Source organism: Cryptomeria japonica, chromosome 2 (assembly GCF_030272615.1).
Source record: "Cryptomeria japonica chromosome 2, Sugi_1.0, whole genome shotgun sequence".
NCBI lineage: Eukaryota > Viridiplantae > Streptophyta > Pinopsida > Cupressales > Cupressaceae > Cryptomeria > Cryptomeria japonica.
Window position 1 is genome coordinate 149,916,127 of NC_081406.1, and position 24,961 is coordinate 149,941,087.

At 36.7% G+C, this 24,961-nt stretch overlaps 1 protein-coding gene across 1 annotated transcript; it reads left to right on the forward strand.

Moving 5' to 3' along the window:
* Positions 1–1,226: 1,226 nt before the first annotated feature.
* On the forward strand, positions 1,227–3,881 carry LOC131071356 (myb-related protein 308). The gene is made up of 3 exons (XM_058007161.2): positions 1,227–1,523; positions 2,315–2,444; positions 2,806–3,881. Exons 1-3 carry the CDS (start codon positions 1,391–1,393, stop codon positions 3,518–3,520), a joined length of 978 nt encoding a protein of 325 aa, XP_057863144.1. The 5' UTR covers positions 1,227–1,390; the 3' UTR covers positions 3,521–3,881.
* The last annotated feature ends 21,080 nt before the right edge of the window (positions 3,882–24,961 follow it).

The following is a 24,961-nucleotide window of genomic DNA, read 5'->3' on the forward strand; positions in this document are numbered from 1 at the left end:
CATCATCAACACTAACAACTTTAAAGTCACAACTATTGATACAATATTGTCAAAAATATCAGATATAACAACAATTTGAACATGCTCATCTGCATAATCCTTTCCCCTAATCATGATGTTGTCTCTCTACATTACACTTAACTCTGGCAAACCCCATAAGTATGGGGATGACTCTAGGGGAAAGGAGCCAGTAGTGGACATAGCTAACTTTGCGCATCTTAAGCTCCTAATCGGTTCATCCAATTGCGATGTTTTTTTTTTGGTTCTCTTCGTATGCGACTTAACTGCTTAAAGCTATTGTTTTGGCTTGTGGGTAGTAACGATACACGTTGTGGAATTCGTTATGTACACAAAGGTCAAAAAGTACAAATTTCAAAGTGTGGTCCAATATATAATCACCTTTGCGCCAATAGTAGATAACTCAAAATAGACAATAGTAGTGGACAAATTCCCAGCAGTTAAGCACAAATGACGCATAGTGGTGCACAAATGTCCCATTAATAGGTTAATTATGGTCAAAAAGCTAAAAAATTATTCACTATTGGTATATGTGATATTTATTAATGGACCTTCCATTACCCATTTTTTTTTGGTTCATACCATGTCTACTAACGTGGGGTGAGGTTGACAAAAAGATGACGGTTATTGGTCCTATGTCCACTACTGACTCCTTTCCCTTAATGGGCTAATTATGGTCAAAAAAGCTAAAAAATTATTCACTATTGGTATAGGTGATATTTATTAATGGACCTTCCATTACCCTTTTTTTTTTGTTTCATATTATGTCTACTAAGGGAGGTGAGGTTGACAAAAAGATGAAAGTTATTGGTCCTATGTCCACTACCGACTCCTTTCCCTTACGCTGTCTCTAATAGAACCATGGAGAGTACTACAGATGAAAGGAATAAGCCTAGACTCTAGTACAATTCTTTTGTGTTTTAAGATTCATTTAGGGAATTCTAGGGAGCTATTCCCAGGAATACACAAGAACCTTGCCGACTAAAACGTAACTAGAGCTTTCATAGTGACAGCTCAAAAGATTCTTAAGAAGTCTGTACCGTCATTCCTTGGACTCTAATGGTGGGAAAAATAGACACAGAAAACATTGAATTGATATGACAGAGATTAGGTGGGCGTGCATTCAATTTGAAAACACAGTACTTACGTGGGGATTTAATATCCTTGCAATATAATAAACCTATTCATGATATACAAACTTCCACTTATACTTGCACAACCTACAATGGCACTGGTCGTGGCCAACTCCCCATCTCTAAAAGTTCTCCGAACTTCTTATTATTAAGCTCCCAAGAAAGCACTTTAGTCAGAACGAGACAGATCTACTGAATAATCTAATAAACAAAGACTTTGTCTCGAGTTAAGGAATACTATGGGAAGAACACCTTGTTGTGCTCAGGTTGGACTGAAGAGAGGAAGGTGGACTGCTGAAGAAGATGAGATCTTGACTAAATATATTCAGACCCATGGTGAGGGTTCTTGGAGAGACCTGCCCAAAAATGCAGGTTTGATAATCATTAAAAGAGTTCCCCTCTCCTTCCCACCCACATTTAGAATTTGAATGTTTAGCATCATTTTTTTTAAAAGTAGTTTTGAATTTGATTGTGTATCTATTTTTATTATCGATGTTTGGCCAAAAATGTGAAAGTGTAAGTTGTCATGGATTCGACTGTATATCTATTTTTAACATCAATCTTTATGGTTGTACTTAGATTTGGGTTGTTTAAATGGGGATTTGAGATGATTTATTCCTTTGGATCCCTCTACTTTTTGTTTGTTAGGATTACAACGGTGTGAGATAATGATAATGGTTGTCGTGTCATCTATTACTTGATCTTGAGCTTTTTAAAAATAATTTGTAGTGCAGTGTGTTTCAAATGGTTCAGTGCTCGATTTCTTTAGCTTATGGTTTGAGGAGATGAAAACCGGTTGTGAGGACCTGTCAAGGGAATGAAATGGATTGTAGTTTTAGTTTTATATTTTGATGTGTGGTGTCCTAGGAATGCTATAGCTTGTCAATGATTTTGAGCTGAGCAGAAGTTGTGTGAAGGAATGTCAGAGGGCATGAAATGATAATCTTGTTTTAAGATCTTAGGTATTAGATTAACCACTCAAATATCTCTGTGGTTGTTCATTGCAGTTGTATTATTGTATCGCAGAGATTTTAGAGGAAAGTATTTGACATGCTCTCCTTTATTTATATCTTCTTGATATAACAGTAGGAATATTATTTAAGTGTTTAGAGTATGCAGTTGCTTTCTTTATGATATCAATACATTGAAAACATGTTTTGTAGGGCTGCTGAGATGTGGAAAGAGTTGCAGATTAAGATGGATAAACTATCTTCGTTTAGATTTGAGGAGGGGAAATATCTCTGCAGAAGAAGAGGAGCTCATCATCAAACTACATGGCCTTTTAGGCAACCGGTACAGCATATATACCAACTTTTTTTAATCTGAAAACATCATTGTGTATACCATGTTCATTATTTACTCTCAGAAAAGAGCTTGTGATAAATTGCTTAAAGATATTCAGATATGATGTTCAGTTTTTTTCTATTGATTAAAATATTGAGATTTTTTGGTGTTTTTTTAATCGAGAGTTTAGTCCAACGACCTGAAGCTTAACTCTAATATGATCTATATAATCTATAACTATAGAACTTGTCTTGAATATAACCAGAGCTTAGAGATGGAAGTCAACTTAATGGCCTCTTATTCACATTTGTATGTAACAATTTCTTGTTGTTTGTGTGGAACTTAATCATGCCACATTTTGTCATTGCAGGTGGTCACAGATTGCAGGGCGTCTGCCAGGCAGGACAGACAATGAGATCAAGAACTACTGGAACACTCACTTAAGCAGAAAACTTGGAGATAGGGGAATTGACCCAGTGACCCACAAGCCATTCTACCAAAGTTTTAGCTTGCAGACCAAGACACATGCTAAGTCTGAACAGAACTCAAGTATTAATACATCTAAAGAATCAGCAGATACAGAAAATTTATTAGAAAAAGACCAACCCACAAGGGAAAAATCAGTTGTCATAACTGGAACATTCAAGAGAAAGAAGGATTATCAAGACAAAGGAGCTCCAAGGAAGAAAAAGGCTACTACGGAGAAGCATTCTTCAGTGATTTCTAGCCAATCTACCCTTGAATCTTGTTCAGAGAACATTCCCAATGAATCTGAACTTAAAATATTGTCTCATGACTGCAGTTTAATAGTAGAGGAGGAGTGTGGACCTGTGCAGGATGATGAACATCCCACTTCTTCATTCACAGAAAATTCATTAAACTTGTGGGATGAAACATTTTCATCTAGTATACTGCCTTATGAAATGGATTTGTTTGGATCATTTGATACAGATGACTTATTAATGTTTGATGACCAACTGGCTGTTTCAAATGCTGCAGATGACAACAGCTATAATATGGAGGACACAGCAGATGATCTCTGGTGCTCCTTTCTGTCAAATATGGAGCCTTCTGATTATCCTTAGACTCTTTAACATGGGTTTTGGCTAGCCCTTCTTTCCTGTAATAGTGGTGGATTTTGTAACAATAACTGAGTATTTTGCAATACAGTGCATGCAAATTTCACTGCTTTTAGTGATGTAGACTACATTTATGTTCTAGGTTGGCATGTGCACAATTTGTTGAGTATTTTTATTTCTCTCCAGATCAATAGTACAAGTTCTGTAAATAGGGTTTTCAACTTGGCCCATTGTTTCAGAAGGGAAGTAAGGTTGACACTGATTTTGATAAGGATTTGTCCAAATTATGTGCCAACTTGTAAGATTGGCAAATTTGTCAAAGGGTATTTGATTTAATGGTACGGTAGAAAAGTGATCTATTTGTAAATTATTCTTGTGAAGGAAGATGAACTAAAGTTAAATTAATCAAAAAGATGTATACGAGTTAGTTTCAATTAGTTTAGATTAATTCATATGATTGATGTAAATTGATAATTATTATTTTGAAAAAGTAAATGTAAAGAAGGTATTCTAAAGTTGAAATTATTTTTAGATCAAATTTAAATATTCTAGATTATTTTTTGTGGGTATGTATTTGTCTTGTATTTCATATATTTTATTCAATAAAGTTGCCAGTTCTAATTTTTTATTTACCCAATTTTTATTCCTTCTTAACTCATTAAAGATTTGATAGCATTTAAAGATAACTTGAGGAAGTTACCATATTATTATGGTGTTCTTAGTTAGACCTCAAAATGGTTAGTTTTGCAACTATTGTAATTGTTGGCAAATAGTTAATGTAGACTGAACTAATTGTCTATACCTAACCATGCTCGATTTTATTCTCTTTTCATGTTAATTAAATGAATTTTATTATATTATTAGCATTTTCAATAATCTTCTAATTAGTAATTAAATAAATACAAAGCATTTATTTAATTAATTTATACTTCATAGCACTTTTATCTATAGTTATACTTAATTAAGTAGATTGATATTTATTTAATTAATTTCATCTTTCACATTCATATGTTCCAAAAATTAAATAATTATAAACTATACATTTATGTCATTTTCACCTTAAATCATTAGTTGATTAAAAATAATAAATTAACTAATTAATGATATATCACATCTATCCTTTTTAGCCACAAATGTAGGTGTTGAATTGTGAACTCTCCACACTCAAGGATCACATGTAAAACAAGAATAACCTTTCACGAGAGAGAAAATGGAAAGAATAGATTTCTTAATTATGGATTCTTGAATGGTTGATTGAATATAAAATGTGCATAGGATGTCTTTCTTATAAAGACAAGGTTGAGAACAAGATTAGACAAGATTGTGACATGTGTCTTAATCCAATGTTATGAGACAACTAAACTAACTTGAAAAAAAATAAGTGACCTAGGAAACAATTATTAAATGCCTTAAGATAAGACAATACCTTATGACAATTAAGGCCTCTAGAAATATTCCCTAGGACCTAAGTTTACTTAAGCATATGAATAGGTCCCCACTAAGGAACTAGTTAGGTTAAATACCTTATTCACACCAACAATAAAATCCTACATCAAAATCCTAACCATCCATTTACCTTAGAAATGATCATCACCCTTCATCTTCTACATGTGATACACATGTCTTAGAGGATCCAATTGTCAAATCCCACATCCTTATATAATCATCATAAATATATAAATATACTCACCTTTTGTATTCCATTTTATTTATGTGATCTCACACATGTGTAAGAGGACTCACATGACATATTACTCTTCTCCATGGCGTCAAAAGGTTTAATTTGCACTAATATTCAATTAAAATAACTAATCCTAGCTCTCCAAATTATCTTAGTCCTTGCCTTCTCCAAGTGCACCAATCATGTGGCATGATTTAGAGGTTTCTCCTTCGTCCAAAGGTCTCATGTGAATCTAGCCATTTTTCTTAAGATCAAATCTCAATTCTCAATATTCTATCCTAAACATCTACAAAAGAAGTGTCTTGGAGGCCATTTTCAAGAATTCATTGAATGTTGATGTTACTTATCGGTTTTGATGACAATCACATTTATTCACTTAATCACACAAATAGACACAATAGTACAACAAGAGGTTCTTGGAAGATCTTTTGGAAGACTTCTCAATCTCGAATGCTAAACCTCTTCAAGCTCAAGTACAGGTGCAAGGGAAGCAAGGTAAAGATTATATCATTTACAATTGAGTCTTTATGTGTTACTTTATTTTCTCTTGTTTAGTTGGCAGTTGAAAAATATTAGAAAATTGTTGGAAAATGAGAAATATTTATGCAAATTCTTAAGATAATTTTTTTTAAATGTAGATAAATTCCTTTTACTACTCTAATTCAAGAGTTCTGTTTCATCCCTCTTTCATGGACATTTTCATTTTTTTTCTTAATTACATAATTAGAGATATGATATTGATTAATTAAATATTATTGAGAACATCTATTTGATGAATTTATGGAATGACTGATGTTAATTTGAGCAATCAATGCTTTTATATATGGATACCTTGTATGGTAAAAGATTATGTTTAACTAACTTCACGTGTCTAAGTGGATGCATGAGATTCTATCACCCTCAAAGAAGGGAGGAAGAGTATCATTATGGAGAGGAGCGCAGAGATGGGAAGAGGTCAAAGTTGTCATCATTGTCAAGATCTTTGATATAAGTAACCTTTTAGGGTTTGAATGGTTATCCTAGAGTTGTTAGGGTCAAGTTCTAGTATTATGTCGTTAAGTTGTCGAGTTCCTATCAACCACTTGGTATGGTCGAGGTTGTCTTCCTCATGTTAATCATCTTCAATAAAATCAATTTAAACATTTTTAAATTGGACTTATAATTTTTAATGATATATGAGTAATGAAACCCGACTTTGCGAGTAACTTAATGCTCAACCAATTGTATTATCTTCATTAATAATGTATACAAATGTGTGTGTGTGTGCGTGTGCGTGTGTCTATATATATGTATATGTATACATAGGTGAGTGTATACATTTATATATACATATGTATACACATGCATACATACATATATATACATATACATACATACATATATATATGTACACACACACACACACATATACATATATACATATATATACTGTAGTGTCGTAAAATTGCGACCCTAGTGATTTTTGACTGCATTAGGGTCTTCATGCATACGAATTCAAATCCTCTAGCTTGATTGGAGACCAGAGAGTGCTCGGCTTGCAAAAACAACTTCTTCCTTGGTCTCTGCATCACCTCATTTGCATTCTGCCCTGGAGAAAGGGGTAGGACAGGGGCGTGGCATTGTCTGAATTTTGAAAGGTAATCGGAAATACCTTCAAAATTCAACATTTCAACTTTCAAGAAAAAAATTAAAATTAAGAGGTTAATTATAGTCTGGCCCGATTTTTAAAATTCTAATTTTAAAATTAAGTGGTCATCCCTTGGCCCTAATTTTAAAATTCCAATTTCCTTTCTTGTTTTGGAAATTGTGTCATCCTCTTCCCCCAACAGAGTTCAAATTGTGTAAACATTATTTTCTTGAATTTTGCATTACTCAATTTTGTAAGTTTTGTTTCACAATTCAAAATTCAAATTTTCCCTCTAGTGCATGAGTTTTACCACTATTAGTCCTACCTATCCTATCCCCGTTAGACGAAGCATTAGAATTTAAGGGCTTCCCAATGTTTAATTCCCGAAGAGATGGAGCCTAATTTGGGTAACTTCTTTAATCAAGATCATGCTAACTCTTCCCATCCTAATCATGTGCCTATTGATGAATCTCATGATGATGAAGAAGCTTTAACTAGGGTTTCTTTAGATCAAATTTCTACATTGGACAATCACTTTGATAGTTTTCAACAATGGATGTCCCAAGAATACCCTAATAGTGAACCTCTTCCATTAATTGAAGGTCTTAAACGTATGCTTCAAAGTGATAAGAATGGAATTGATATATTGTGTGGCATTGCACATATTGTTGATTCTAATGTCATGCCTATCAAGAGTTATGCCGAAACCCTAGGTTACTCACAAACTTCAACACAAGTCAATTACTCTATTCCTTTGACTAATCCTGCGACTAGTATTCCTACTTTCACATCTAACATCATGGATACTTCAACTCAAAATGTCATTCCTACAACCATAGGTCATGGGGGAAATCCCTCTTCTTCATTTAATCCTCCATTTTTACCCTTTACTTCCATGAGTATTCCTACTATTCCTTAACAAATCAGTGTGACAAAAGGGGTAAATTCCTTTAACAACTTTATTCCTCCTTTAAGTGTCCCTTTTCCTACCCAATCATCACCAATGCCTACTTATCATAATGTCCCACCACCTTATTATCAGTCCATACCTTCTTTCCACAACATCACACCACCTTCTCAATCACTTATTTCTAGCATCAATTCTTCTACCGAAATGACAATTAACAATCTTGCTCAAACTATGTCTTCCTTAAAACAATAGACTGCTTCTATGAGTCAATCCAAGTTTAGTGTTCCCACCTTTGATGTTGCGAGCCCACTTTCTCTTGATATTGTTAAATCTGTGCCACCTAAACATGTTGAGATCCCTCAATTGGAACTCTATAATAGAAAAGGTGATCCTCTTATGCATGTCAAAATATTTCAAACCTTGTGTACTAATTTTTCTTATGATCAACGATTGCTTGCAAAATTGTTTACAAGAACACTAAGAGATAAGGCCTTACAATGGTATTTATCTTTTCCTTCTTATTCTATCACTTCCTTTCAACAATTAGCAAATGCTTTCATCCAACAATTTCAAAACAACATTGGTCCTAAAATCACTTTGACTAATTTAATGCATTGTAAACAAGGTGTTAAAGAAAAAGTGACTGATTTCATTGGTAGATATAAGAATTTGTGTGCTCAAATCTCTTTTCATGTGCCTGATAATGATATTCAAAGAATTTTCATTTCTAATTTACAAAAAGATATCAGGGAAAATCTTTTTGTTTTGTTTGAGTTTACTTCCTTTCCACAGTTGTGTGCAACACTCCACAATTATCAACTGGCCATGAGTCAAATGGAGCAATCCACTCCTATGGCTCCAAGTGATAAGGGGGAGAGTGTTCAACAACCGTTTGCAAAGTTCAAACCAACAAAAAGCTTCATCAAGTTCAATGATCCAATCAACAACAACTATGTGAATGCTACAACAGGTGTGCCTTCTATTTCTAAATTTTTCCAAAGAGAAAGACAATTTACTCCTTTGAATGAATATTTGCATAGTATTATGTCTCAGTTGTTGCATAGAAATGCTATCAAACTTCCTCCTATAAAACAAATTGATCATTCCAAACTTGCATCTCCAATTCCTTTTGCCAATTTCATCGTTAATCTGGTCATGATACTGAGAAATGTTTTGCATTGAAAAATAAGGTTCAAGACTTGATTGATAATAATACTATATCTGTGGCAGGTGTGAATGATAAAGGGAATAAATCAATTGCTCCACCTAATCAAAATCTTAAGATTTTCACTGTTCCCTTGCCATCTCATACCTCTAACGTTATTGAGATTGTGCCTAATTCTCTCACTTTTGAAGAATTCACTTGCATGGCTCCAAACTTGGTTAATATGGTAGAAACACAAGATTTTCCTTAGGATCCTCGTATTACATTTGACCCTAGCGAGACCATTAGAGAACCTGATGGCCCTTTATACATAGTTGCGAAGGTTAAGGATATCCCTTGTCGTGTTGCCCTAATTGTGTTGGCCATTTGGAGGAATTGATTATGTGTTGCATTGATGTCAACACTAGCTATTTGGATGCTTTACCAACACCCTTATGGTCCTGATAGGTTGAGTGGTTTCTGGTTGGTTTGGATTTGACATGATTTGGTAGGCTCTGGTATGGTTTGGTTATGAAATTGGCTTGTTCATGATACTCATGTTCATATTCAGTAAGTTGATTTTGGTCTGGTGATCAAATACTATCTTGTTTGCTTAGAAGCTTGGTTTCTGGTTCCGGCGAGGGTTTCACCGACAGAGCTTTTGATGAAGATCTTTGATGAATTGCATAAGTGGTGTTGGTGCAGCTTCTGGTGGAGATTTAGGATGTTTTTGGTGATTCGAGACTTGGCCGATGGAGATCATTGTTGTAGCGTGTGGACCTATACTGGGTCTCGGTTGATCTAACTTATGGAACGACTTTAATGTAACGTGTGGATTGGACCTCTCGATGTGTTTCTGAGATGTCTTATGTGTTGGATATTATTTGTTTGGTCTAAGGCCGAGATGTTTTGTAATTATGTAATTGGTTTATTATTTGGTGGCCGACCTAATTGTTTATGGTTGAGGGTTTGTATATATAGATGTAAGATCTCATTATAGATCATCATGGTTATGGTCAGGGGATGTAATGTGTGAATAATGTAATATCATTTAGGCAGAGGATTTGGTCGATCATTGGAGTTCAAATTGGGTTTACATAAGAGGATTTAGTTCTCTGGTATTTAGCTTAACTGAAACTGTACTCAGGCATAGGAGATGCTATCTTTACAGTTCAACACTTCTTTGCATTGTAGTCTGGACTTCTATGTAGTCAATGAGAGTCCTTTTGTGATGAGCAGTACACTCTAGGCTATTTTCCTTCCTGCAAGTGCAAGCCCCTCAATTGTAATTCACATACTTACTGCAAAAGTATTATCTAACTATGGGTAGGCTTCCCACCGTGTTTTTTCCCTTTACCGGGTTTTCCACGTATAAATCTTGGTGTCATGTGGATGGTATTTATTCTGTGATTATTGTTTATGCTTAATTGGTTTAACTACTATTCCGATATTTGGTTTAAGCATTCTGGTATTAAAGTTTTAATTTCTTAAGGTTCCGGTAATCTGTGACAACTGATTCACCCCCCCTCTTAGTTGTCTTCCGGTTATTTGAATTGTCTAACAATTGGTATCACAAATTTGGTCCTCTCTATAGAAAGATTAACCACTTGAGGAAGATCCTATGGCGACTAACAGTTCAAGTTCATCCAGTTCATCTGGAGCTATCTTTCAGAGAGATATTCCTAGGCTTGATGCAACAAATTACACAATATGGAAGATTCAAATGGAGACTCATCTGAGATGTCTTGGCAAGGAGACTTTGGAGATCACACAAAATGGTGTCACATCTTATAATTCGGCATCTAGAAATCTTTCTTCGGCAAACTTGGATAAAGAGCTTGAGAATGATTGTAGAGCAAGAGAATCCCTCTTGTGTGCACTTTCTCATCAGCAAATAATGAGATTAACTGACAAATCATTTGGAAAGGCTATATGGGATAAGTTGGAGACTCTTAATGAAGGTGACCCTACAGTGAAGATTTCTAAACTTTATGGTTACCAGGTGAGATATGAAAACTTGAAGATGGAAGAAGATGAAAGGATTACTGCATTCATGGAAAGGGTAAATGAGATTGTTATGGGAACTCAATGTTGTGGTGGAACTTTGAGCGAAGATGAAATTGTTTCTAAATTTTTAAGAGCCCTACCATTGACTTGAAAAATGAAGTATACTGTTATTAATGAGTTAAGAACAATGGCTAATGTATCTATCAACAAAGATACTTTGGTTGGGAAATTGTCTGCTTTTGAGCTTGAAGAATTTGGACCTTTTGGATCTGTGAAGACTGAAACTGCTTTTCATGCATCTACATCTGCAATCGATAAGCAAGCTTGGAAAGCTTTATATGCAAAGGAATTGGATGATATGAAGAGAGAATATGATGCTTTTGAGCAACTTGAAGCACTATTTGCCAGAAGAGTACCTAAAGTACCGGTAGGAAGTAAGTATGAAAGAAAAGCACCTTTGAAATGTTTTGCATGTAATAAGATTGGTCATTTTGCATCTAGATGTCTTGAAAGGAATTCAAGATTTGAAGAAAGAGTTAGAAGATCTTTTAAGCCTAACCTTGGATATCATAACAAGTATAAGTACAGGAAAAATAGAGACAAGTCACGCTACATAGCGGATGAGGAAGGCACTACTAATTCTGATGATGAAATGACAAAAGACTCTACTAGTGGTTTCGACAATGGGAAGGAATGGGTGTTCTTGGCTATCAAGGAATATGTTCCGACATTAGAAGAGAATGTACCTAAAGAGAAGGAACTTGCTGCTAAAATTGAAGACAAGGATGATAATGGTATGATGAAAGAATAAGTATCCAGTAGATTATTGAGAGGGGGGGGGGGGGTGAATCAGTAAAAACTGATACAAACTTCCCAATCTCAAATTCAATCATATATTGTAAACATAAAAATGCTTAATCATATATCAACATACTTCATCTCTCAATGCTTCTAGTTATCATGCCTTATCAGAATAGTTAAGTAGTCAATCAAATCAAAAAATAAGATCATAACCACAAAAACATTCACCACTTGACACAAATGTTTATACATGGAAAACCCAAATAGGTAAAAACCACGATGAGATGAGACTCACAAGATAACTATTTGAACTCTTCTAAAGTTCGCCTTGTTATGAATCAAGCCTGTTAAAGCTTTTACAATAAGTCCTGTTAAGAACTAATCCTGTTAGGAATCACTCGGTTAAGGGATTTACAAAATGCCTTGATGAAAAGCAAATACCTTGTTAGGAGTAACCTCGGTAGAGGATTTGAGAATCCAAGCTAATGGATCACCTTGTTAGAGGATTTAAGAATTAACCAAGCTTGTTAGAGCTTACCCGGTTAAGGGATTTCACTTATGTTGTAATTGTTAGAAAACAACAGGTTTTCTTGATCTGTTTGAGTAGCACTACATTTGCTTGATCAGATCCTTTTAAGCTTCAATCTGCCTTTACTCAAACTGCAACAACTTTACAAACAACTTCATCAACCTTAAATACAAATCAATTAGGTTGGTAACACAACAAAAACCTAATTCTCTCATAGAGATTACAAACAAATCGGTTCAAGTGTCACCGTTGGATTACATGGCAATCTATACACATTCTTCAAGAAAATTCCAACCACTCCATGATCACTGCTTCATCGGACTTGTAACTCATCACGTGCTATGCATTAGATGCAATCCACTTTGCTCATTCCCTAGACAATCAGACAAACAAACAAACGCACCAAAACAATCTGAACTAATCCTTATACAATGATCACACATGTCTCCATCATTACCACTCATCATTAGATCTTAAACCAACAAACTTGATCGGTTAGGGTTTAACAAAAATAACTGGTAGGGTTTACCGATCACATTGCATAGAAAAGGGTTTAACCTTATACATCGATTTACCGGTTCAACTCACAAACTAACATACCGGTTTACAACATCTTCCTCAAAGCTCTTCCAACCGGTTACAAGACAATATCAATAACAACAACAATATCAACAATATTATAAATACCATTACCAGTTCAATTGACATCAATGACAACATAACATATCATTAATGCAATCTTTATGCAAATGCCAACAATCTCCCCCTTTGGCATTGATGGCAATACTAATATCAACACCTCTGATTGATGTTGTGATTGGTGATTGGTGAATAGGAATCCTGGTTTACATTACCAAGTACTCACCATGCTCTGTCTATCTTCAGCCTATCGCTGGTTTCCCTTTGCCAGTCACATAATTCTTCTCCTACTCACATAATTCTTTTCCCCCTTTGACAACAATGCCAAATTGAAAGTAAAACATGTAATATCAAAATTTCATTGTGCATCAACAACATGCTGCAACTTGATTCTCCCCCTATGGAATACATCCACTTCTTCATCAATCCATGCAAAATTTTGCAAGTGATTCAGGGACTGATGCAATCAACATCATGCTCAACTAACTTCATGAAGAGGGACAACCCCCAACTGAATTCTAAGACACTCAAAAGTGGTCTTAGGTAGAGGTTTGGTAAAGATATCTGCAAGTTGCTCCTTGGTAGAAACATGCTCTAAGATAACATCTTTACTTAAAAAAATTTCCCTCAAGAGGTGATACTTTAATTCAATGTGCTTGGCGCGAGCGTGCAAAACAAGGTTCTTAGAAATATTTATGGCACTTGTATTATCACATAAAATCTTCAACATACTCTATTCAACAGTAGATTGTGAAGTATTTATGGCACTTGTATTCATATAAGCTGCAACATACTCAACTTCAACAGTAGATTGTGAAGTACAATTCTACTTCTTACTACTCCATGAAACTAGCCTTCCTCCTAGAAAGAATGCTCCGTCGGTAGTACTTTTTCGGTCGTTAATATTTCTTACCCAATCAACATCTGTGTATGCCTTCAAATCAAAGTTTCTACCATATGGATACCATAATTCACAGTCAACTGTACCTTTCAAATACCTAAAAATTCTCTTGGTTGCAATCAGGTGTGTCTCCTTTGGATTCTTCTGAAATCTTGCAACTATACCAACCGCATGGGGAATATTCGGTCTGTTGTGAAAAACATAGTATAATTTTCCAAGCATTGACTTGTATTCCTTTTCATCAACAGACTTAGATTCATCTTCCTTGGATAACTTACAACCTGTAACCATTGGTGTTGCAACTAGTTTACAGTCACTCATGCCAAAAGTCTTCAAAACCTCTTTCACATACTTAGACTGAGTAATGAAAAAACCATTCTTAATTTGTTGTATCTGCAAGCCTATGAAATTTTTTATTTCCCCTACCAAAGACATTTCAAACTCATTCTTCATTTCATCTGCAAAACTGTTGCTCATGACATCATTACCTCCAAAAATAATATCATCAACAAATACTTCATTGACCACTATTTCATCTCCTTCAAACTTGAAATAAGTATTACTATCATCACTAGTTCTTGCAAAGCCTATCTTCATCAAATGTGTATGAAGCCATTCATACCATGCTCTGGGTACCTGCTTTAATTCATACAAAGCTTTATGCAATCTACATACCATGTCTTTCTCATTTGTCAATGCATAACCATCTAACTGCTCTATGTATACCTCTTCTTCCAATATCCCATTCAAAAATGTAGAATTAACATCCATCTGGTATACCTTGAACTTCTTATGGGCTGAAAATGCAAGTAAAGTTTTGACACCTTCTAGTCTTTCTACTGGTGCAAAAGTTTCGCCATAATCTTCACCTTCTTCTTGAGCATAACCCTTGCAAACTAATCTTGCCTTGTTGCAAACTACAACACCATCTTCATTTAACTTGTTTATGAATACCCATTTAGTACCTATAACATTCTTGTTTATCAGTCAGGGTACCAGGGTCCAAGTGTTGTTCTTCTCAATTTGATCCAATTCTTCCTCCATAGCTTTAACCCAATAATCATCACCAAATGTCTCCTTAGCACTTCTAGGTTCAATGGTGGAGATCATACATTAGAATTTGCTTTACTGGTTTCTGATTTAACAGTTTTAGGTTAGAAAAGAAAAATGCAATGATCTTCATCCTTTTTCTCTAAACTGGTTCCTTCTGAGACTTCAAGACATTCATCTACAGGAACATCAACACTCTCAACAATTATCTGTGTCCGGTTGTTGAAGCATTTATAGGCCTTACTCTTGGTGGAATAGCCAAGAAATATGCCTTCATCACTCTTAAAATAGCTAACATCAGGTGATCTTCCATACCAATATTCATAAGGGGTATTGTCCTTACCTCTTTTCATCAGAACTCGGTTCATTGTGTAGACAATTGTACTTACAACTTCTTTCCAAAATGTTTTCGCTACACTTCCTTGTATCAACATTGTCCTAGTAGCTTCCACCACTGACCGGTTGTTCCTCTCTGCTATACCATTATGTTGTGGTGTCCTTGGTGCAAAAAGTTGCCGTTTGATACCTGTACAGCGGAAAAATCGAACCCTAGTCGTTCTCCCCTCCTCAACTCCGAGGAGAGAGAAGGGAGGTCACTAGGGTTGATGGTTTTCACTTAGGAGGGACTATACATTCAAAAGAGGGGTTGAAACCCACAAGATCCAATCCCACGCAATGCAAGATTGGGTTCTAAATGAGTTTCAAGGGTTAAGACATCAAGGATACCCTCTTTTGTAAAGAAATGTAGATAGGAAGATTGAACTAGGAATGCATGTAAAGTAGGAAAGATTCACTTATAAAGAGAGATAGGGATATGGGATGAAGCTGCGGACTTGGAATTAGTAGTAAAATGTCGAGACGGTGCTGTTCTGCAAATTTGAGCCAAAGTTGACGGGACGATGGCGCCCGGCGTGCACACGGTCCTCCGAAAAATCCGCGAAACAAAGGGGGATATGTTCGTCTCTGCACAAGGATTCCAGATCTTCAATTACAGCCGCGTACCTGCAACCTACACATAGAAAAGAGAGGACGATTGGGGGGTTAGGGATGAGGGGTTTGCCTTTAGGTCAAACCCCGGTTTTGGAATTAACCAAGAAATGAGAAATTGTTGTAAATGTAAATGATTGTAATGTAAAACAAGTACTGATACATTGTTGTAAGAATGTTTGTATTCTTACATGCGAAGGTGTAATGTATGTGGTATGTTGTATGTTGTATGTGATCTCCTCTTCAATGGTTGAATCCTTGTCTTGAATGCAACACTTAGCCTTGAATGGAGACTTAGAATGCTCAATTGCTTGAAGGAATGCTTGAATGCTTGAATGTTTGAATATCATTTCCGCCTTTTTTTCATCTATGTCCTCCTCAAATGGGAGAGGAAATGTAGTTTATATACTTGTCAATTAGGGTTGAAAGACTGATTTTCCTGACCTTAGGCCGACCAGGAAACATTATTTTCCAATTTGCAAACATAAAGACCCGAAGCCCCAAAAGAGACCGGGCCCAAAATAGGGCCAGGGACCAAGGCGCTGGGCGCCATGGTCCTGGGGGACCAGGGCCCAAAATAGGGCCAGGGACCAGGGCGCTGGGCGCCATGGTCCTGGGGGACCAGGGCCCTGGACGCCATGGTCCCACCTCCAAGGACAGCGGGGTGAAAGAAGGATCAGGCCAGGGTGCTGAAAAATGCAGTTTTTGGTGTCATGAACAAGTTTCGGGGTCTCCATTCAGGTTCGGTGTTGCATCGCCATCGTGAAGACCCAAATGCGGTCGAAATTGCAAGTGTCGCAATTTTAGGATGCTACATTTAGCCCCCACTTTAGCGGGAGTATAAGCGTACGCTCATACTTCCGGTAAAGTACAAGGAAACAACATTGAAAAACTTTCACCACGTCAAGGAGGCAAGATACACCAAGCCCCCAGTGGACTAAGGATCTTACGACTTCGATTGACAGAGTAAAAGGGAAGATCATGAGGGAGAACCATGACTGTCAGTAGTAAGGTTCCCTCACTATGAGTCATGTAAGAAAGATATCAAAAATTTTCAAGGCAAAGCTAAATTTGTCAAGAAATTTTCAAGTATCTTGAAAAGATATGAACGGGATGTATGCCCCCCTACGTTAAAGCGATAGCACACGCCTCACCGGGGGTGATTGCTTTAAGGTAGTGATACATATAAGAAATGAGAAAGGAGCACGTTATCGCAAGGATTTAGCCCCCAAGTGTGAGATAAGCTCAAGGATAATAGACACAAAACACAAAGCACGAGGTGCCTTCGCTTTCCTCAGGGTCAGTATGCTGTATGATAATTCATGTATATCATATGTATGTATGCATAATTGTTCTTCATTCCCCAATCAAGGAAGGTCACCTAGAAGAAGGGAACACATGTGTCTTTTGAGTCAACATGAGAGAGACCAAAAGAGATCTCAATGCTTTGCATCGTCCTCAAGTAGACAACACTTAGGACAACAAATAGAAGAATGAGAGTAACACATAGAAGAAGTAACCAAAGAGAGGAGGAGAGAATTTGCTATGCTAATGAAACTAGTCTAGCACGTCATCTACCCCCGGATCTTGCTGATCAATATTTCGGGAAGGTAGGAAACACGCTAGAGGAGGAACATCCAACACGACAGATGGAGCTATCACAAGATCCAAACAAGGGCTATGTTCATATCCCAAGCCGCAGTGTTCTTGTCTAGGAGCTAGGATAAGTGCTTTAGAAAATTCGTTAGATAGATGGTTATCAACATCAACATATTCATATTCACTATTAGAATGAACAGGAGTAACATTTTCATCATGAATAACATTTTCATCAATATCATCATCAAGATTTATAAAAATAGGATCTTTAACTCGCACAGGATCAAGACCATCATGCATCTTATGTTTAGGAGATTTCGGCTCAATCGTTGGCTGAGGAGAAAATGGAATAATATTAGTTGAAGGTGTTTTTGGGGATTGCAAGGTTTGAGAAGCAGCTGCCTGAGCTCTAAGACGACGCTTTCGTCGGCGTTCACGTGCAGAACGATTTCGTCTAGTCTTAGTAGGAAGTTGCGAAGATTGAGGAGGAGGAATGTTCTCATCCTTATCACTTGAGTGTTTAGGTTGTGGTCTCTTAGGTTGAACAATAGGAGAAGAGGAAGGTCTCTTCTCTCCATAAGAGGAAGGAGGAGGAACTGCTCCATATAAGGGAGGAATATTTGGTTTAGGAAGGAGACCAAGTCCATCATGACGAGGAGGTATAGGTCTACTTTTAGGAAGTTTATTAGATATAGGCATAGTCACATCCATAGGGATGAGTTGGGAATCTTCTTGAGGAAAGACATTAGTTTTATCTTTCAAAGGAAGAACTTCCTTCTCAAGAACGATAGGAATGTCAAGTTTGGGTGTTCTAGGTTCACTTAGAGAAAGGATCATATCTTTTTTCCACTTTTGATAAGATTTGAAAAGATGATCACTTCGCGGAGGAAGAGATTGAAATTGTTTAGGCCAAAAGTAATCAATAGGAACACTAGAAGTTCTTTCAGCTGGTTTAAAGAGACTATGATTGATAGTAACAACTTCACCATTATGGGGAAATTTCAAGCACTTATGAATAGGAGAAGCAATAGCTTTCATGGAAGACAGCCAAGGATAGCCTAGCTTCACACGAAATTGTTCAGATGATGGAATAATAGCAAAGTCCACATCAAGGGATTTGTTATGGACCTCAATAGGTAATGTAATAGAACCAATTGCAGGAGAAGAAAATGCATCAAATAGTTTCACAACCACATTTGTTTCGTCATAGATCACTTGATTCAATTGCAAAGTAAAAAGAAATTCTTCAGTAATGACATTAATCATACAAGAAGGATCAATAAGCACTCCACGACAAGGTGTATTCTTGACTTTTGCAACTATATATAAAGGACCATCAGGTGCCCTGATAGTTTCACTGGAATCAAATGTGATGGAAGGTTCTTTAGGGATTTTCTACTGCTCTACAAAGTTAATCACATTCGGAGCCGTAGACACGAGATCATCAGGTGAGACAGAGGAATCAGTAGTATCAATCGCATTAGAGGTATGAGAAGGCAATGGATCAGTGAAAATATGAAGATTTTGGTTAGGAGGAGCTACAGATGTGTTGCCTTTATCATTCACTCCAGAAACAGAGATAGTATTATTATCAATCAAATCTTGAATTTTACCCTTTAAAGCAAAACATTTTTCAGTATCATGCCCAGGATGACGATGAAATTCACAAAAAGATTTGTTATCAAAATAGGGTGAATTAATCTTTGCAGGATCTATTTGCCTTATAGGAGGGAGAGTAAGCACATTTTGTTCCAATAACTTATTCATAATACTATGCAATGATTCATTCAAAGGAGTGAACTTTCTTTCTTTCTTGAAAAACTTAGAAATAGGAGGCACACCTGATGCCGCATTCACATTGTTGTTGATGATATTTTCATTGAATTTAATGGACTGTCTGTTCGGTTTAAACTTCCCAAATGGTTGTTGACTACTATCACCCTTATCACTCGGAGCCATAGGATTTGCTTGTTCCATTTGACTCACAATCAGTTGATAATGGTGAAGAGTTGCGCACAACTGTTGGAAAGAAGTAAACTCAGAAAACAGGAGTTTTTCTCTAATATCTTTTTGTAAATTAGAAATAAAGATTCTTTGAATATCATTGTCAGACACTGGAAAAGAAATTTGAGCATACAAATGCTTATATCTACCAATGAAATCAGTCACTTTTTCTTTAACACCTTGTTTACAATGCATTAAATAAATCAAAGTAACTTTAGGACTTATATTGTTTTGAAATTGTTGAATAAAAGCATTTGCAAATTGTTCGAAAGAAGTAATAGAATAAGAAGGCAACGAGCAATACCATTGTAGGGCTTTGTCTCTTAATGTCCTAGTGAACAGTTTTGCAAGCAACCTTTGGTCATCAGCAAAATCAGTACATATTGTTTGAAAAGTCTTAACATGTGTTAGAGGATCAACCTTACCATTATAAAGTTCCAAATGCGGAATTTTACCATGTTTAGGGGGAATAGCTCGAACAATGTCAAGAGAAAGTGGGCTCGCAACATCAAATGTGGGCACACTAAACTTAGATTGATTCATAGAGGCAATTTGTTGCTGTAAAGAAGAGACAGTTTGTGCAAGATTGTTAATGGTCGCTTCAGTCGAAGAGTTCATATTAGACGTGTTAGATTGTGATGGAGGTGTTATGTTATTGAAAGAAGGTAGAGAGTAAGGTGGTGGGACACTATGATAGTTAGTCATAGGAGATGATTGGAAAGGAGGAACACTACAAGGAGGAATGGAAGGGTTAAATGAATTGCCCCCTTGCGTCATGTTCATTTGTGGAGATATAATAGGGACACTCATTGAAGGAATGAATGAAGAAGTCGGATTGAATGAAGGAAGAGGGTTGATTGAAGAAGAGGGATTGCCCCCATGACTAGTGATCATAGGAGGAATGTCTTGTATTGAAGTAGTCATTATGTTTGATGTAAAAGTAGGTATACTAGCAATAGAAGTCGTCAAAGGAATAGAATGATTAACTTGAGCAGGAGGTTGTGTATAACCCAAAGTTTCGGCACAACTCTTCATAGGCATCACATTCGAATCCACAATGTGTGCAATACCACGCAAAATATCAATTCCATTCTTATCACTTTGAACCATACGTTTTAGTCCCTCAATTAATGAGAGAGCTTCACTGTCGGGGTATTCTTGAGACATCCATTGTCGAAAATCATCAAATTGGTTATCCAATTTCGAAAGTTGTTCTACAGAAACCTCATGGAGAGATTCTTCATCATTAAGAGGATTAGAGGAATTACCCATGTCCTCGTTAAAAAGGCCATTCAAATTAGGTTCCATCTCCTCGGTAATTACACCTTGGAAAGACTTAATTCTAAGGCTTCGTCTAACGGGAATAGTGTAAGTAGGGCTTATTGTTGTAAAACTCATGCACTAAAGAGAGAGAAAAGATTTTGAATTTTAGAGGTAGCAAATTTCAATAAAACCAGCCAATCTCCTAGATTTAAGCTGTTAAATGCAATCAGGACAATCTCCCGAAATTTCGGAAAAAATGTCCGGGACCGTGGCTCTCGGAGTGCACACGGTCCTCGCAACTTTTTTCGAAATTTTCAGGGATGAAAGTTATGATGATTTTAAAGCTAATCTGAAAAAATTGAGTGAGTTTACGATCTGTAGATAGGCCAAATTAAAGTTGCAATCTCAAAATTGAACCCTACCAAGATTGTTGAAAAATGTAAAATTTGAATTTTGGAAAAGAGAGGGAAACTGAAATTTTGAATTTTATGATTTTAGAGGGAATGTTGAAAGCAATGCAAGCTTTGAAATTTAAAAATTGACTTGATTTCATGCAAAATTCGAATTTGGAAAGTGGAAATCAAAGTTGTTGCAATTAAACACTTAATTTCAAAAGTCACAAACTGCAAAAATTTGAATAAAGCACTGAAATTTCAAATGAATGCCAACACACTTTTCAGATTTAGGACTGTAAGAAACACAATTTTGATATGAATTTCAATTTCAACAATTTTTGAATGATTAGGAGCCTTAATCCAAGCAATCACTAGACCAACTTTGACTTTAATTTTGAAGGTGTTAAAATTGATAAAATCAGCCAAAATTCTAGATTTTAGCAGAAAAATACAGTAAGATCTAGCTCCCGAAATTTCGGAAAAAATGTCGGGGACGATGGCGCTCGGGGTGCACACGGTCCTCGCAACTTTTTTCCAAATTTTCAAGGATGAAAGATATTGTGATTTTATTGCGGAATCCAAAGTTACAGCCGATTTGGAGGTGTTTTGATTAGTGAAATTATCAGTCAAATGTTGAATCAAGAAGGTTTTAAAAATTAGGGTTTTGACACTTAACCTCTTAATTTTCAAAATTAAAGCACAAATATGAATTGACAATTTGCAATAGAAGGACAGATCTGAAACAAGCATTAACAATGAAACATTTCACAAGTTTAATTACTTAAAAAGAAAATTTTAGGGTTTTTATGCAATCAACCTCTAAAATTTGCAAAAGATCAAACATGGAAATATAATTAGGAAAGCAAAATTTTCAGATCTAACCATGAATAATCAGAATGAGGATGTTCACGTCGGGTTCACCAAAATGCAAAGCGGAAAAATCGAACCCTAGTCGTTCTCCCCTCCCCAACTCCGAGGAGAGTGAAGGGAGGTCACTAGGGTTGATGATTTTCACTTAGGAGGGATTTTACATTCAAAAGAGGGGTTGAAACCCACAAGATCCAATCCCACGCACTGCAAGATTGGGTTCTAAATGAGTTTCAAGGGTTAAGACATCAAGGATACCCTCTTTTGTAAAGAAATGTAGATAGGAAGATTGAACTAGGAATGCATGTAAAGTAGGAAAGATTCGCTTATAAACAGAGATAGGGATATGGGATGAAGCTGCGGACCTGGAATTAGCAGTAAAATGTCGAGACGGTGTTGTTCTGCAAATTTGAGCGAAAGTTGACAGGACGATGGCGCCCCGCGTGCACACGGTCCTCCGAAAAATCCGCGAAAAGAAGGGGGATCTGTTCATCTCTGCACAAGGATTCTAGATCTTCAATTACAGCCGCGTACCTGCAACCTACACACAAAAAAGAGAGGACGATTGGGGGGTTAGGGATGAGGGGTTTGCCTTTAGGTCAAACCCCGGTTTTGGAATTAACCAAGAAATGAGAAATTGCTGTAAATGTAAATGATTGTAATGTAAAACAAGTACTGATACCTTGTTGTAAGAATGTTTGTATTCTTACATGCGAAGGTGTAATGTATGTGGTATGTTGTATGTTGTATGTGATCTCCTCTTCAATGGTTGAATCCTTGTCTTGAATGCAACACTTAGCCTTGAATGGAGACTTAGAATGCTCAATTGCTTGAAGGAATGCTTGAATGCTTGAATGTTTGAATATCGTTTCCGCCTTTTTTTCATCTATGTCCTCCTCAAATGGGAGAGGAAATGTAGTTTATATACTTGTCAATTAGGGTTGAAAGACTGATTTTCCCGACCTTAGGCTGACCAGGAAACATTATTTTCCAATTTGCAAACATAAAGACCCGAAGCCCCAAAAGAGACCGGGCCCAAAATAGGGCCAGGGACCAGGGCGCTGGGCGCCATGGTCCCACCTCCAGGGACAGCGGGGTGCAAGGAGGATCAGGCCAGGGTGCTGAAAAATGCAGTTTTTGGTGTCATGAACAAGTTTCGGGGTCTCCATTCAGGTTCGGTGTTGCGTCGCCATCGTGAAGACCCAAATGCGGTCGAAATTGCAAGTGTCACAATTTTAGGACGCTACATTTAGCCCCCACTTTAGCGGGAGTATAAGCGTACGCTTATACTTCTGGTAAAGTACAAGGAAACAACATTGAAAAACTTTCACCACGTCAAGGAGGCAAGATAGACCAAGCCCCCAGTGGACTAAGGATCTTATGACTTCGATTGACAGAGTAAAAGGGAAGATCACGAGGGAGAACCATGACTGTCAGTAGTAAGGTTCCCTCACTATGAGTCATGTAAGAAAGATATCAAAAATTTTCAAGGCAAAGCTAAATTTGTCAAGAAATTTTCAAGTATCTTGAAAAGATGTGAACGGGATGTATGCCCCCCTACGTTAAAGCGATCGCACACGCCTCACCGGGGGTGATTGCTTTAAGGTAGTGATACATATAAGAAATGAGAAAGGAGCACGTTATCGCAAGGATTTAGCCCCCAAGTGTGAGATAAGCCCAAGGATAATAGACACAAAACACAAAGCACGAGGTGCCTTCGCTTTCCTCGGGGTCAGTATGCTATATGATAATTCATGTATATCATATGTATGTATGCATAATTGCTCTTCATTCCCCAATCAAGGAAGGTCACCTAGAAGAAGGGAACACATGTGTCTTTTGAGTCAACATGAGAGAGACCAAAAGAGATCTCAATGCTTTGCATCGTCCTCAAGTAGACAACACTAAGGACAACAAATAGAAGAATGAGAGTAACACATAGAAGAAGTAACCAAAGAGAGGAGGAGAGAATCTGCTATGCTAATGAAACTAGTCTAGCACGTCATCTACCCCCAGATCTTGCTGATCAATATTTCGGGAAGGTAGGAAACACGCTAGAGGAGGAACATCCAACAAGGCAGATGGAGCTATCACAAGATCCAAACAAGGGCTATGTTCATATCCCAAGCCGCGGTGTTCTTGTCTAGGAGCTAGGATAAGTGCTTTAGAAAATTCGTTAGATAGATGGTTATCAACATCAACATATTCATATTCACTATCAGAATGAACAGGAGTAACATTTTCATCTATATCATCATCAAGATTTATAAAAATAGGATCTTTAACTCGCACAGGATCAAGACCATCATGCATCTTATGTTTAGGAGATTTCGGCTCAATCGTCGGCTGAGGAGAAAATGGAATAATATTAGTTGAAGGTGTTTTTGGGGATTGCAAGGTTTGAGAAGCAGCTGCTTGAGCTCTAAGACAACGCTTTCGTCAGCGTTCACGTGCAGAACGATTTCGTCTAGTCTTAGTAGGAAGTTGCAAAGATTGAGGAGGAGGAATGTTCTCATCCTTATCACTTGAGTGTTTAGGTTGTGGTCTCTTAGGTTGAACAATAGGAGAAGAGGAAGGTCTCTTGTCTCCATAAGAGGAAGGAGGAGGAACTGCTCCATATAAGGGAGGAATATTTGGTTTAGGAAGGAGACCAAGTCCATCATGACGAGGAGGTATAGGTCTACTTTTAGGAAGTTTATTAGATATAGGCATAGTCACATCCATAGGGATGGGTTGGGAATCTTCTTGAGGAAAGACATTAGTTTTATCTTTCAAAGGAAGAACTTCCTTCTCAAGAACGATAGGAATGTCAAGTTTGGGTGTTCTAGGTTCACTTAGAGAAAGGATCATATCTTTTTTCCACTTTTGATAAGATTTGAAAAGATGATCACTTCGCGGAGGAAGAGATTGAAATTGTTTAGGCCAAAAGTAATCAATAGGAACACTAGAAGTTCTTTCAGCTGGTTTAAAGAGACTATGATTGACAGTAACAACTTCACCATTATGGGGAAATTTCAAGCACTTATGAATAGGAGAAGCAATA